This window comes from Rhinopithecus roxellana, chromosome 11 (genome assembly GCF_007565055.1).
Source record: "Rhinopithecus roxellana isolate Shanxi Qingling chromosome 11, ASM756505v1, whole genome shotgun sequence".
Classification (NCBI taxonomy): Eukaryota; Metazoa; Chordata; class Mammalia; order Primates; family Cercopithecidae; genus Rhinopithecus; species Rhinopithecus roxellana.
The window spans coordinates 105,539,158-105,551,301 of NC_044559.1; the positions used below are offsets into that span (position 1 = coordinate 105,539,158).

Sequence of the window (12,144 nt, forward strand, 5' to 3'; positions counted from 1 at the left end):
AATACATTTTTAACTCCTGTTGAAAAAACTAATTAAATACATTTGATTTCTTTTTTAGTATTTTCCTTAAGGTGGCTGATATGGGCTTTTCTCAACTCCTTTTCATTAAATCATAGATACTACCAGAGCAAGAAGAAGCCAGGAGAGTGATGGTGTTGAATACATTTTCATTTCCAAGCATTTGTTTGAGACAGATGTACAAAATAACAAGTATGTGGATACTTTTGAGAATTTTCATGTGACTGTTTTTTATAAGCACATGCCTGTCCAGTTTTAGACAACTGAGAGTTCTCCATTTTAAGTGTATTTTAATTATCATAATAATATTTGAAACAGATGAAAAGGCAATCATTTGGTTGGTAATTATTGTTAATCTTCACCTCTAATTTTTTAGTAACCTGGATTTGCTTCATTTCTATAAAATGTGTAGACACTGTTTTGCAGAATGAGGGAAGGTTGTAAGTGTCTTATTCTGACCTCCTTCTGGCCCACTAATTGAATCTTAACATATAATTTGGATTGAATTTTACTTCAAAAACTAATGAACAACTGGGTAGTATATCACTAGCTCCAGCATCTGCTTCACACACCTGCATCTCATTCTCTCATTGGCTCTTCAAAAAATTGAGATGATGATAATAAACTTGCTGGTACCATCTCCTCTAGCTAGCTCCAAGCCCACCCCCGTGCCCCCTGCCCAGGTTTTCCATCTGCTGAGGCACGCATATTTTAGGGCATCAGAAGCAATATGTGTTTTAATGCAGGATTATGGGATTTTATTGAAACATCGAAATGCTTTTTTCGCGTTTGGAGCAGTGATTGTGTTTTTATAGCACATGATCGGCTGCCCTGGCTCCATTAGCCACCACCCAGTGCCTCTAGTTCTGAAGCGGGGCTGGGTTACTCTGTAGCGTGCAATGAAATTCCAGTAGTTTCTATTGTTTGGCTTATTCACCATTTTATTGCATTGCATTAGTTCTGAAAAAAAAGGGGGTGATGGAAAACATTAGAGCCCTACTAGACTAAAGTACTTTTTTTCTGTTTAAGTGTAATTTAAGCAAGTGTTACTGATTTGAAAATGTAAAATAAAAGATTTTTTAAAAACTGACATTTTGAAATACTTGGCTCTGTTTATATTATTAAACACAGTTTAAAAAATTACATTTTCACCAGAAATGTCTTTTACCTATGAATTTAACTTGCCACCTATAATTTTTTTAAATTCACAAGTGATTCTGATGCATCTAATTTTTTACAGGTTTATTGAATATGGAGAATATAAAAACAACTATTACGGCACAAGCATAGACTCAGTTCGGTCTGTCCTTGCTAAAAACAAAGTTTGTTTGTTGGATGTTCAGCCTCATGTAAGTAAACAATGAACTATTCAATACCCTCCTGACCCATGTCATCTACAGCACCTCATGTGAGTATTTCAATATGAAATAAATAAAAAGTCAACCCACTTTTGGCTATATGTGACTTTTCTGAGATGGCGAAAGCATTTAAATATAATTTGAGACATGTTTGGTGGAAAAAAAGGAAAGCCCATAGTATTATTAGAAAGAGAAGTGGAGGAAGCTCCAAGGCCTGTGTTTGTAACTCTTATTTATATTCAGTTATTGTCAAGTAAAGCAACTCTTAGATATTTCTATATAGTCTGTATTTTTTAAATAATACATCACATTGTTACATGCATCATGCATTCTTATGTGTTATGTATTAGTATCAGTGTCTATAATTTTTAACAATGGACATTTTGGTTCCAAGTCTTTGACTTGAGTTCTGTATATATCCTAGCAAATAACCCTCCACTAGAACTGAAGGGCATTTTGCAGAAAATGTACTGAATGAAAGCCCCATTGTGTTGCTGTATCTGCATCTGTCATCCTGGAAACTCCGTTGTGAACATTCTGAACTGAGAATTTCAGTGGATGAAGCCATTCAATTCCCTATCAAACCATACATCTTCTAGTAGATCCCCAGTCCACAGCATTTTCCTCATCCCCCAGGGACCATGGTTTCTCCTCCCACTGATAGCTGTACTCTGGGGTGCAAAACCTCCCAATGCTAGAATGACCTGCAGAAGCCCTTTGCACCTCTAAAGGAGGATGAATCTGGAGTAAAAGGGTTTCAAGAATCAGGAAGGCTGCCTTCTGACTTGGGCACTGTGTCAGTCCCTTATTGCACTGCTATGAAGAAATACCTGAGACTGGGTAATTTATTAAAAAATAAATAAATAAAAGGTTTAATTGGCTCATGGCTCTGCAGACTGTACAGGAAGCATGATGCTGGTATCTGCTCAGCTCTGGGGAAGCCTCAGGAAACTTATGGAAGTTTCTGGCGGAAGGCAAAGGAGGGGTGAGCACTTCACATGGCCAGAGCAGGAGGAAGAGAGAGAGAGGAGCAAAGTGCCACACACTTTTAAACAACCAGGTCTCACAGGAACTGACTATTGTGATGACAGCACCAAGGGAGATGGTGTTAAACCCCAGGAAACTGCCCCTATGATTCAGTCACCTCCCACCAGGCTGCACCGCCAGCAGTGGGGATTACATTACAACATGAGATTTGGGTGTGGACACAGATCCAAACCATATCAGGCACAACAGTGAGTGGGACAGTCCTGCTTCTGCAGAGCCTCTCTGCTGGTGTCCCAGGTCCAGTTGCTCTCAGACTCCCACAGTGTAGTATCAGCTCATGAAGAATAACTTTCAACTCTCACCCTTGATTATAGATGGGTCCCCAGAAGTATAGAGTATAGAACATCAACGATTTGATGAAGGAATGTGGACAGGCATCATGGAGAGCAGGAGGCTGCCCTTGTAGGGCACTCTGAAGGATAGGGCGAAAGAGGAGAACTCCTGCCTGAAATCAGGAAGGGGCTTAAAAGGGATGGTTGGAAGACATTAATGGACAGAGGGTTATTTAACTCATCACACCTTCGGGGTATTTGATCTAAAAACCAGTTTTGTGATATTTTTAGTCACTTCTGTTCAATGTTAATTATGATGTATTTCAGAACATTTTTAAATGCCAAGTTACATTCCCCAGCTTCTTTTCAGAAGTGTTTGTTACATTTAATTGTCAACAGTTAATTGAATAATAGTATATTGAAAGGAATACTGACCTCAATTAAAGAATAATTTTGAGGAATTTTCTCCTTAGAAAGAAAATTCAGTAATTCATGATGCTATGGAGAAATGTGAGAAAACTTTCTTTTCTTCCTTGTAGACAGTGAAGCATTTAAGGACACTAGAATTTAAGCCCTATGTGATATTTATAAAGCCTCCATCAATAGAGCGTTTGAGAGAAACAAGAAAAAATGCAAAGATTATTTCAAGCAGAGATGACCAAGGTGCTGCAAAGCCCTTCACAGTAAGTATAGTGATGCTTGGGGCCAGGTGTGGTGGCTCACACCTGTAATCCCAGCACTTTGGGAGGCTGAAGCAGGAGGATCACTTGAGTCCAGGAGTTCAAGACCAACCTGGCCAACATGGTGAAACCCCGTCTCTACAAAAAATATGAAAATTAGCCAGGCATGATGGTTGCACACCTGTAGTCCCAGCTACTTGGGAGGCAGAGGTGGGAAGATCACAAGAACCTTAGGAGACTGAGAGTGCAGTCAGCTGAGATCACACCACTGCACTACAGCCTCAGGGACAGTGAGACCCTGTCTCAACAACAACCACAAAAAGCTTGGAGATAAGATGTAAGCAGTAGATACAATGTAAGGTACAGTTGTATATATGAAAACATATATACAGCTGCACGTACTCGGGAAGAGTATAATAGATTAAAAAAAATCAGTGAAAGAATTGTATTTAGGTATGTACCTTTTGAACAGTTACACTTTTTGTGCTTCGGTGAATGGATCTTCATATTCTTTTGACTCAAAACTATTTTGTATGCTGTTATGCATACATTTCATACTATTGTAGTCTGAACATTTGTATAACATCTAGACCAATTAATTTTCAGAGCAGCCTTATTTTTAAAGCTAAAAATACCATGAGTTACTGTTACTCATTAAGAGTCCAAAGGAAAAATTTAATAATTTGCCTTGCTTCTCTCTTTGTCAATAATTATATTTAGCACAGCAAAAGAAAATCACTGTTTTGGGGATAGGATAAGTAGACCAATATTACTCAGCAATAATTTTTGTATTTTCTATGAGTGTTATTGGAAATGATGATTGTGGTATATTCATGACTATAATGGCTTCTGGCAAGACCTTTTATTGTTTTTGTTCTTAATCTTAATATATTCTACCTTTGGACCAAAAATCAAAAGCAAATAAATTAAATGTCAAGAGCTTATTTTTTTCTTCCCCCTCTTAATTAGCTCATCATTAACTTTAATCTATATTAATTTTTGAACTGTTCATTGTAGTTACACAATACAGATCACATTTCTGATTGCCAGTGTGTTTGATAAATACCTTTTTTTACATGCCAACAGTACATATCCGTTCTGAGTAGGTACTGTCATACGTTGTTAGTTACTCAGGCTCTTGATCAACACTAAAATTAAATTTTCTGTCATCGTGAAATCTTATGTGACAATGAAATGCAGACTCAAATTATTTCAGCATGTTGCAACATAAAGATTTATTGTACTATTTAGACATTTTAAAGGTTTCTCAATGAAGATAAGAAAGGATAACATATTCTTAGGATTTGGCTCTCTTACATTTATGTTATATAGCCAACTAAAATACTTCCTGGCTTTAAAAATGTGAGACACGAAGGCTCTTGAAACACTTTTAATGAGACATCGAAAGAACATGGTAATCAGCTGGGTGCGGTGGCTCACGCCTGTGATCCCAGCGCTTTGGGAGGCCGAGGCAGGTGGATCACTTGAGGTTAGGAGTTCCAGACCAGCCTGGCCAACATGGAGAAACTCCATCTCTACTGAAAATATAAAAATTAGCCAGGCATGGCGGTGCACTCCTGTAATTCCAGCTACTCAGGAGACTGAGGCAGGAGAATTGCTTGGACCTGGGAGGCAGAGGTTGTGGTGAGCCGGGATTGCACCACTGCACCCCAACCTGGGCGACAGAGTGAGACTCTGTCTCAAAACAAAAAACAAAAACATGATAATCATCCTTTTACAAATTTGTCCAACTCTGAAAAAGGAGTTTATATTATAAATTCCTTCCTATGAATAAGCATAAATAATGCAGCCAAAACATCAGAGTAAACAATTCTTTCCTCCCCTAGCTATTTTAATACTGACATTTCCACATAATGATGACTTACTGACTCATTATCCTGCAATTCAGTTAAGGCAGGAGTTTTGACTCTTGCCAGAGTAGTTTTTTTGTTACAAGCAAATCATAGAAATAGTATTAGAAATTGTGGCTTCTGAAGCACTTGCGGTTAAAGAGGATGACTTTTATTTCTGGCTGAGGGGAAAGACTGAACACAGAACAGCATTAGGTAAACCAATTGTAGAATGTTTGCATTGATGTGAAGTGAGGTAATGGCCTGGTTAACCAATTATTTTTTTAATACTTCCTTTTGTAGGAAGAAGATTTTCAAGAAATGATTAAATCTGCACAGATAATGGAAAGTCAATATGGTCATCTTTTTGACAAAATTATAATAAATGATGACCTCACCATGGCATTCAATGAGCTCAAAACAACTTTTGACAAATTAGAGACAGAGACCCATTGGGTACCAGTGAGCTGGTTACATTCATAACTAAGAGAAATTTCCATAATCGTCTTTTTTTATAGAGTGCATGATGAAATCAGTTACTGTTTTGGTAGTAGGGTTTTTAAATCTATATCACTGTCATAGATGTACAATCTTGATTCAAGTTGAATGCTGGTTTTGTTTGTACATTTTTACAGCCTTATTTCAAACACCATGTGTGAGTATAAGATCGGAAATCAAAATGTGCACGGTACTGTATTCTAAGCAAAACCTCCAACTTTCTGGTTGTCTTTAATACAGCTCTATCTCCAAGATGAGGCTGAAATTTTCAGAGAGACCTGGCTAGAGGCTTAGTATGTATTGGAATTCAGCGCTTCTGCTGGTCTCCGGTGTGGCTGCTGCCGTTGAGTTTGAATGTTAGCTGTTGAAGGTATCAATTCAGCAGCCATGAGCAGCTTCAGACAGACAGGTCAGCTTTGCTGTTTCTGGGTGGATCATCACAGATTTAGCCGGGCAGGCAGTAAGGCGTCCTCCTACTATTCAAAAAGTATAGACTTTTTCTTACATATTCACGATATGTTCACAGTGTGTGCATTTTAAAATAATTCTTAAAGGAGTAACTGAAATTTTACCTTGAGTGAATGACCTTCATAATATAGCTTGAGGAGTCCTTTTGAGTACCTGTCAGTGACTCAACAAACATTTAATAAGGGAAAGTAGACTTTAAACAGTTATTGTATATGTAACTAAAAGCCTTTCCTTGTGGGATTAATATTAGAATGGTAGTCTTGTGGCAAGAAATGATTACAAAGGATATTTTTATTTGTAAATCCCCAGAAGACAATTTATGAAGTCACCCAAAATGTTATTTTAGCTGGTTTTGGATTTTTCCAATAAATTAGAAGGATTTCTATTCTAAAACATGTAAAACATGTTTTACGTATTACTGATACAATTAAAGATTATTTTTCATCTATGTGCAATAGATCACCCCTCTCTTTAAATTGCTCTGAGATATATTTTAGAAAACTTTTCATGTGATGTTATTTCTTTGTCATCAAAATGATTGTTCACACTGTCCAGACACCATCCTAACCTTGCTCTTGTTAAAGAAGTTTAAGAAAGACTCTCATATTGTAAATATTTAGATAGGGTCTCTCACTTTTCTTTGATACTACTGATTTTCAGCAAGTGAATTATATAGTTCAAAATGCTAGAAATGTCTATACGTTCTATAAGAGAAAGCATATCCTGCCATTCTTGCATGCAGTGAAGCCCTGCCAGTCGAAAATCATTGCATCTGTGACTTCCAAAGAGGAAAAAAAAATGTTATTTTTTGTTGATTTGTAAAGAGAGTTTAAATGTCATGTGAAAAAAATAGAATGTAGTAAAATTTTATATATTTATGAAATATTTGAAAGGCATATTTTTTTAAATATCAAACGGGGCTATTCATAAAATAAATTGATTGTATGTCAAGATGTCCTAATTTAAAAGAGTAGTTTTATAAATCATGGTCAACATTCCATGTAAATATTTGAGCTTTACACAGATAGATCCAAGTGCACGATCTGTGCACTGCACATTTGATAGCATTATTCACTGGTTTTCCTTCAGACTTGTCAAGTTCATATTAGAAACAGAGACAAAAACCACTCCAATGGCCTTGACACATAGTCACACCAAAATAGATAATCAGACGAAGTATTATATAACAACATGATCCAGACAGTGAGTTCTAAGTGTATTAAATAAATAGCAGAAATTTTGTTTTTAAAAAATGAAAGAGGGAGGGTTGCCAATCTGAAGTCTTAAGTAGATTGTTTGGGTAGCATATTGCCTTCTTTGAACATTGTCTAAAATTTTCTATAAATCAAGACTTCTTGTACAGAGAATGATGGGAAATATGTAATAATTCAGGCAATCGCCTGAGTAATTTAGGCAGTCCAAATTCTTTACCCTGAAATACCCACATTTAAAAAAAAAAATTGCAGATAATTGCTTCAGTTATTTACTTTGGGGACAGAGATGTAGTGTAAAGTGGGAGAAACTGAGTCCTTTTTTGGTGGTGGTAATAAGATGTTATAAAAATATAACGTTTTAAAAAAGAAAGGTCCAGACCTTTGTTTATTTAAGGGCAGAGCTAGAACAATATTTTTTAAATAATGGGGGATAAAAGGGGGCCCTTTGGCAATTTTAGAAATCAGGTAGTATGTGTATATATATATATATATATATATATATATATATATTTATTTATTTTTTTTTTTTTTTTTTTTTTTTTTTTTTTTTTGAGACAGGGTCTTGCTGTGTTGCTCAGGCTGGTCTTGAACTCCTGGGCTCAAGCAGTCCTCCTGCCTTGGCCTCCCAAAGTGCTGGGATTACAGGTGTGATCCACCGTGCCCAGCCTGTAGACATAGTCTTAAAAATGGTGTTTACATGGCCATCTTGATGCTTAGAAAGATACTCGATTAAAATTTAATAAGGCAGGGCCAGCTCCGAGAGTGCATTGATAACGGCAGCAGAAAGGCCCTGAATTCTGAACTTTCTTCCCCCAGCCTCCTTCTCCAGCAAGGAGAATAGCACTCCTCCCTTCAGAAACCAGCTCCCTCAGTTGGAGTCACTATGTAAGAGAAGAGGAATGTTCACTTTTTAAAATTCATGTATTTAAAATTCAAGACCAAAAAGGAAATTCTGTACTCCTATTATTGACTATAGTCAATTAAACATAAAAAGGTGAAATTAAAATTTAATTTTTTACCCTTATTTTACTGACCAATATGGAATTCTTGGTATCTCTAAGGCTGACCTTCCTGGTATTGTGTAATGATTGAATGTATCTAAACTGTAATAATTTGAAATTGACAAACCTTCTCAGACTTAACAAAACTATGTTGTTAAAATATTTCTAAAGATACAGATTTTTATTATTTATTTTATTTTGACTAGGAAGGATTTATAAATAAATGTAATGAAAAATCTTTGATCTTAATAAAGTACCTTCAAACAATGTGTGTACTTGCTTGAAAATTGTTTTTGCACTTGGATATTCTATTTTATTATACTACTATTCTGATCTATTCCATTATGTTATTTCCCATGGTAGAACAAATTCTATTTTCTACTGTGATATGAAGTGATGTAATTGAACTTGCCATGTCTAAAATTAAATTTCATATTTTTTTTCAGTCAAACACTGCTTTCATCAAGGCTGTTGGAGAGATGGAATTCACTAGTGTTGTTCTTACCCATACAGTCCAGCAATTTAAAAATGTGGAGAACCTCAGTGGGAAGGAAGAATTAGGACCATCAATGATGGGAACACACCTCCCCCACTCCCCACCTCCTCTCCTCCTCCCCACTAGGAATCAGTGTCAAACACATCCTGTTCCTGAGCTCCAGTTAGGCGAAACTCAGCTTTTACAACCGTGCGTATAGGAACAAATTGTTATCTGCTATGCAAACTAGCTAGCATTGGCCTTGCTTCAGTCCTCGAGCCAGTTAGCCCCAGCTCTGCATCCACAGAAAGGTTGCTCTTAAGAGCATTTAAAAGCATTTAAGAGCATGGGATCTGGAGTCAGAATTCTTCAGTTCACATTCTGATTTTGCCTGTTTCCAGCTCTGCAGCCTTGGGAAAATCATTGAACCTCTCTGTTTTCCATTTTCTCATCAGAAAAAAATAGGGGTAAGAACAGTGATTACCCCATGGGATTGGTGTGGGCATGAAATGAAAGAATCCGTGTATCCTTAGAACAAAAACTGGGGCAGAATTGTTTAAAAATTGTGAGCTCCTGTTGTATAATGGTCATTATCACATCACACAATTTAAAAATAGCCGTGTAAGTATTCTCAACCACCTTACATAAACAGTTTCCCTATTAGTAAACCCACTGGAAGTTTACAATAAATAATTTATTAGAACCTTTATTTTTTATTTTTTTGAGATGGAGTCTCACTGTCGCCCAGGCTGGAGTGCCAGTGGCGCGATCTCCGCTCACTGCAAGCTCCGCCTCCCGTGTTCACGCCATTCTTCTGCCTCAGCCTCCCGAGTAGCCGGGACTACAGGCACCCACCACCGCACCCAGCTAATTTTTTATATTTTTAGTAGAGATGGGGTTTTACCGTGCTAGCCACAATGGTCTCGATTTCCTGACCTCGTGATCCGCCAGCCTTGGCCTCCCAAAGTGCTGGGGTTACAGGCGTGAGCCACTGCGTCTGGCCAGAAGCTTTATTATTTTTTAAAAAATGTCATAGCTTCCTACCAAGTGACACATCAGGAACTAATTAGGTAATCCCCAATAAGAAGGGAACCAATTTTTATTTTTTAACCACTGGGTATGCAATGTAACTGATAACAATTAGAAATGTCCCTTAATTGTATGAATGCCGTTTCTTCTCCTGCCACCCTTTTATCCCCAAATGCGTGTTCAGTTACACTTAAGCTTCTGGAGGGCAGAAAATATTTTACTTTTGTCCAAAAGAACTATCTTATACACATAGGCCTAATCACTGCCTGGCCAAATTATACTTATTTTTTATAATTTCCATACATGATCTCATGTAATACCACAACTATCTTACATGGAAGATATTATCTTCATATTTTACAGTGGAGCAAACTGAGCAGCAGGGCTGGAGTGCCTTGCCCAGGGTGACATTGGTGATGAGGAGTGAAATCAGGGATGGAATGTCATCTGGCATCCTTCAGCTCCATGCTGTTTCCACTGCATTGTGCTTCATGGGGTTTCTGTAAGTTGAGCTAAAGCTGGGAACAAGTTAAGATTTGGGTAATTAGGGGAGTGATTGTTCACACTTATGCACATGCAGTTGGTGAAGAATTTTCTCAAAACACTGTTGCTTTAGTCAGATACAACTTTATGTTTCCATGCCTGTATAAGTGGGTTCATCTTCAAACAATGGCTGTTATCAGAAATATATAAAAAGCTTAGATAGCATACTACGAAATTTTCTGTTAAGTCTGCCTGAGTTCCAGTCCCTATTCAAGACTGGCCTCAGTCAATCATGATAATATCTTTGTAGTGATTTATCTGGGCCGGTCATGCTACCAGTTCCAGGTCATGTCGGTTGGAGGAGCTATGAGAAAGACACATTTCCCTGATTTAAACAAACAACTGCATGAAATGAAAATCCTTTATGGTCCTATCCTCATCTTTCTGCTTTGATGCTCAATTATGTTGTGATACTTGTCAATATGACAGCTGTAATCCTAACCCCACGTCAGAGGATGATAAAGGCCAATGTACTAAGGATGACTGAGTGAAAAAGATCCTAACTCCATAATATTGAACTGCTGCACCAATCCTGGGACTTACTTCCTCTAAATGTTAAATTAAAAAAAAAAAAAAAATGTTCTGATGGTTTAAGTCATGGCTTCCTTGCTGCTGAAAGCACTCCTAATTTGAAACAGTATTCATGAGCAACTCAGGCCATTCTCAGTATCTACTTTTCACTTAGCAAAAGTTGTCCTTTTGCTCAGCTGTCACATGCCCTGCTTTGATACGATTACTAAGCGTTAATACACTCTATAGAATGGTCCAATGCAAGACATTCCATTTAAATTTTATTTTTCTCAGATTCCATTTCTTTTTCCTGCTCAATATGGATAAGAATTTAACCTTAAAATTCAAGTTCAGAAAAAATCTGTTCTTAATGTTTTTGGATTTACAAATGTATGATGGTTGTGTTCTATTAGTCACTCAAAATATGTTATAAATTAACAGGCTGACTAAACACTGCAGAGTCTACCATTTCAAACAAAGTAATGCTTGTTTAATTGTTTAATTTGATTCGGACAAGAATTATACCAAAAGGTTCCATTTGTTAAGCCCTTGCTCTGTGCCAGGCATTGCTACTTAGTTGTAGATAAGCTGTTTGTGATCATCAGTTTCACTTAAACATAGAAAAGTTCTAAATAGAAATATATTTGAATAACTACAAAATATAGCTACAAAACATCTATTGCTGTAAATGTTAAAGGAACGCAATGTAGCATAAAGTAAAAACTTTTGAAAATATATTACTATTAGGAATCTAGAAGATATCACAGTAACGGAGGATGGAAGAAGGAAGGAAGCAATATAAATGTACGTAAATATCAGTTAAGTAATTATTTTTTAAGAATGTGACCAGCTTGGGCAGCATGGTGAAACCCTGTATCTACAAAGAAAAAAGGAAAAAAGCCCGGAATGGTGGCAAGCACTGGTAGTCCCAGCTACTCAGGAAGCTGAGGTGGGAGGAACATTTTAGCCTGGGAAGTCACCGCCATGAGTTGTGATCGCGCCACTGCACTCCAGCCTGGGTGATGGAGTGAGAGACCCTGTCTCAAAAAACGACAAAACAAAAAAAAATTGAAAGCAATTTCCAGTGGGACTATAACTAAATACAAAGAATCAAAAAGAGAATCCATAAAACGAGATGACAGAAGCAAGACCAACTGTATCTCTAACAAGAGATTTAAATG

General features: G+C 37.0%; 1 protein-coding gene across 1 annotated transcript in view; it reads left to right on the plus strand.

Annotated features, from left to right (window-relative positions):
* MPP7 (membrane palmitoylated protein 7) overlaps positions 1 to 7,144 on the plus strand; it is a 260,043-nt gene extending 252,899 nt beyond the window's left edge. Inside the window, exons 14-17 of the mRNA XM_010381407.2 lie at positions 117 to 210; positions 1,259 to 1,367; positions 3,235 to 3,378; positions 5,529 to 7,144. Coding sequence (XP_010379709.1) covers positions 117 to 210; positions 1,259 to 1,367; positions 3,235 to 3,378; positions 5,529 to 5,708 — 527 coding nt within the window. The 3' untranslated portion in view covers positions 5,709 to 7,144. The remainder of the gene's footprint in view (positions 1 to 116; positions 211 to 1,258; positions 1,368 to 3,234; positions 3,379 to 5,528) is intronic.
* Positions 7,145 to 12,144: the final 5,000 nt, after the last annotated feature.